General features: G+C 42.3%; 1 protein-coding gene across 1 annotated transcript; it reads left to right on the top strand.

The window, feature by feature from the left end:
• Nucleotides 1–2,203: 2,203 nt before the first annotated feature.
• On the top strand, nt 2,204–3,574 carry LOC137271614 (4-galactosyl-N-acetylglucosaminide 3-alpha-L-fucosyltransferase FUT5-like). Its single transcript, XM_067804054.1, has one exon. The coding sequence runs from the start codon at nt 2,204–2,206 to the stop codon at nt 3,572–3,574; it is 1,371 nt and encodes a 456-aa protein (XP_067660155.1).
• Nucleotides 3,575–3,930: the final 356 nt, after the last annotated feature.

Genomic DNA, 3,930 nt, shown 5'->3' with positions numbered 1-3,930 from the left:
AGGTAAGAGATTTTCTTTACCACTTTTGGAAAAATGTACTCGGAAAAATTAGACGCTAGACACCCACAGTATTGATAATAAATTACCGGGCAAGAAATCCCTATAGAATTAATGTTTTCGCAATTTCAGATACTACCATAAAGTTAAAACCTTTCCTAAAATATTCTCGAAAACACATTCTGTGTAGCAAGGCATGTGTTAGTCCGTGTCTGAGTGAAAATCCACACCGACGTCAACAGTGGCGACGGCCTTGGGACACCCTGTCATTTGACTGCTCAAAGGTACAGAGACAGAGTCTTGAGACCAGTTGTGTCACCATCTGTGCGTCAACAGCCAAGGGGTGTGATCTTGTAACAGGACAGTGCACGTCCTCATATTGCCAGACTTGTCCATGACTACCTCAACAACGTGAACCTCAAAACATTGCCCTGTCCAGTACTATATCCGGATAAGGATCGTCTTCATAGACTGTTGAGACAGCCTCCACCACCTAATCGACAACTTCTTTCTTGCAGTGGATGCATTCCATCCATGAAAAGTGTTCTTCTCCATCATTCCAGCTTCTATAGGCCACTTAAAGAAGGAAATTGGTGATTCTGTATCATGCTTGGTAAATGGTCAAATTTTGTATAATAACGTCTTGGTGTCTTTAGGAGCCACAACATCTGGTGATAAGGGGTTTTTTTTCCAAAGTTTTCCCCCTTTTGCCTGGTAGTTTAATTGCGAATGGGAGGTTGGAGTGGGCGGGTGTTGGTCAAGCTGTGGCATACACATGGCAATAACATCCAGCTTGTTTTAGCATGATTTCGGCACATTTGCGATGAGCGGGGAGTACAAGTACAGCAACAAATGAATCAGCCCCTGACCGTGTAAGAACGTTGACGCTGATTTGTATGAACGTTGTGCAAGCATCGTACCAATCGTGAGGAATCCCAGTTAGAGTATTCCGTCAGATTATCCGGCGCTGTAAAAGAAATTTAAGTCTGCCGACCGTAACATGATCAGTGTTCATGAATCGCTGTCTAATACGGATGTGTTGTCGAAAAGGTGTGTGTATCTTGCCTGACCAGTGGCACAAACACACACAAAGGCAAGTCATTTACCCGCCAGGATTCAGGATCACACTGTCACCATAGGGAGTTCTATGAGACACCATTTTTGGCATTGCTGCGGTGGTCTGTAAACAATCGACTCTGGACCAGACAATCCGGTGATCAGCATCATTGGGATACGACGACAAATGTCAACGAAGTCAGCGAATCGACAAAGCATGGGTTACTGAAAACCAGGTCTAACCCACACCTTCACGGGCCCATTTAATAGAATATGTTTCGGCAGATAGCAGAGGCCTATTTTATTTTGTGTTCATTATTCATATATTATATCAACATAGGAACTTTTCAGGAATAGACCCGTGAAGGTCCCGGAGTAGAATAGGCCTTCAGCAACCCATGCTTGCCATACGAGGCGACGATGCTTGTAAGAGGCGACTAACGGGATCGGGTGGTCAGGCTTGCTGACTTGATTGACACATGTCATCGGTTCCCAATTGCGCAGATCGATGCTCGTGTTCTTGATCACTGGATTGTCTGGTCCAGACTCGATTATTTACAGACCACAGCCATATAGCTGGAATATTGCTGAGGGAGTCGTAAAAGTAAACTCTTTCACTCACTTTTTAGGAATACATCAACTTTGGTTGCTCATTGTATATCAAGGGAATATGATCTGATGTAATATTCCTCTGTTTCGGTGTTAGAAAATTAAAATATTTTCTCTTCAATATGCTATTATTCTTGTTATTTCGATTGTTTGTTACTTCGAAAACTCGTAATTCAAGAAAATAATCGAAATAACTTGAAAGTATTCGTCCCTTTTCTCTGAACTCCTCATTTGTAACAAACAGTGAACTTCGTCAATGCTTCAGTGATGGCAGGTCAAGCAAATTCATTATTTTGAGAAGAAAATTTCTGCAAAAACCTCTCAAAGTTGGTCTGATGGTCTGAGTATTTTATATTTATTACTTTTCCAGTTAGATTGCAAATCATCGGTCCGCATTTGAATTCTGATCATGAATTCTGATCACAAAATTATTACCATTTATTTTCATTTCAGATTTCGTCACCTTGACAACAGATGTCGTCCCTCCAGGGTGGCATTGGTCATAGCTCTCTGCTTCCTGTTATCTTTGTGCTTCAATCGTATGTATTCAAGGGGCACAAGAAGTCTTAAATTCAAGAAATATCCCCTGATTACTGAGGATGGGGATGGAAACCCTATCCACCTGAGCAGACAGTCCATCATTCAGGGTGACATGCATCCAGCGTCAGATATAACAAACGTCAGTTCTTCCAACATCGACAAATTTGATGCAGCAAGGCAAATGCACAAAGAACCGACACAAAGAACCACCACTGGGGTTAACGTTACTATGAAAACACTTCAGAAAGAATATCGCCATGTACCAGACATCGCTATTTCCATGGCAGAGAAAAAAAGTCTTGCCGTGCTTTTAGAACGGGGTGTTATTGAGCCGTCGACTGATCTTGTAACTACTGACACGAAGGTTATTCTCTGGTACATCCCGACGAGATATCATCCAGTAATGGCGAGACTACATCCCTTACGTGGGTGTCCGGAATCCAGATGTCGAGTTACGACAAACAGAGCTTTTTATAACCAGAGTGAAGCTCTTATATTTACAGCACAGCTCTTGGATAAAATCCCTCCAGAGAAACTTAAAAATCAAGTTTGGGTATTACACAATCACGAATCTCCAAAATGGTCGAAGGAGACGATGCATTTTCACAACGAACACTGGAGTTCAAAGTTCAACTGGACGATGGACTACAGGGCGGACGCTGACATCAGGGCGCCATACGCCATCTTCCAAATGGAAAATGGAACATATCTTAAACGGGAACGGGAACCATCCAGAAACTACTCACAGATCTGGTCATTGAAGGAAGGAGCGGTGGCATGGGTAGTCAGCAGCTGCAAGACCATGAGTAGAAGAATGGAATACGTTCAAGAAATGAGTAAATACATCCAGATTGATATATACGGCCACTGTGGTAATAAACAATGTCCACGGTCCGAGGATGAGTCGTGTCTGAATATTCTGTCTAAAAAATATAAATTCTACCTCGCCTTTGAAAATGCGTTGTGTAAAGATTACATAACAGAGAAGTTTTTTCATTATTATAACTCTGACATGATCATTGTGGCCAGAGGCGGGGGCAACTACAGTGACGTTGCTCCTCCAGGAACCTTCATCAATGCAGCTGATTTTGAGTCTCCACAACGCCTTGCCCAGTATTTGAACGACCTGGCTGACAATGAAAGAGACTATGTCGATATTCTACGCCGTAAGAACCAGTATCAGCCCATTGCAGAGGAGTATCCTATAGTGAGGAATGGACATATTGTATACATGACTTATCACTACGATGCAATGGCCATGTGTGACCTGTGTGAAAGACTGTGGCATGCTGAGAGGTACAAGTCAGTGTATACAGACATAGGGAAGTGGTTCGATAAAGGGCTTTGCTTCCACCCTCAGGATTTATCTTAATATATGATGTAGTCGAAAGGAGTAACGTTGTCATGATCTGTCAGGAAACAAAGAAGCACACATTTTTATATGCAACTGTGTGCCTCTGGCTTCTACTTGCAGGGCAGGGCATGCTTACTCTTGCCTCGAACACATGGTGCCACCGTACAGTGATCCAACCTATTCACAGATAAGGATGTGAGTTTTTATGGATGTCATCTATATGTGTCTTCTATATAAAAGGACAGAAGAGTTAACTTGAAACTTTAATTGATAGCAAGTGCATTACATTCTTCAGATAGCATATGCGTTTGTTTTAACTAGATGGACTGTATATACAGGCTTGTGCATCTCGCGAAATGATCTCAGCTCTTATG

Source organism: Haliotis asinina, chromosome 2 (genome assembly GCF_037392515.1).
Source record: "Haliotis asinina isolate JCU_RB_2024 chromosome 2, JCU_Hal_asi_v2, whole genome shotgun sequence".
Taxonomy (NCBI): Eukaryota; Metazoa; Mollusca; class Gastropoda; order Lepetellida; family Haliotidae; genus Haliotis; species Haliotis asinina.
The sequence above is the reverse complement of the archived record's forward strand: the minus strand, read 5'-3'. Positions and strand labels throughout refer to the sequence as shown.

Bases quoted from the DNA above. Each gene is read 5' to 3' on its own strand.
- LOC137271614 (XM_067804054.1), top strand. From the start codon at position 2,204: ATGTATTCAAGGGGCACAAGAAGTCTTAAATTCAAGAAATATCCCCTG.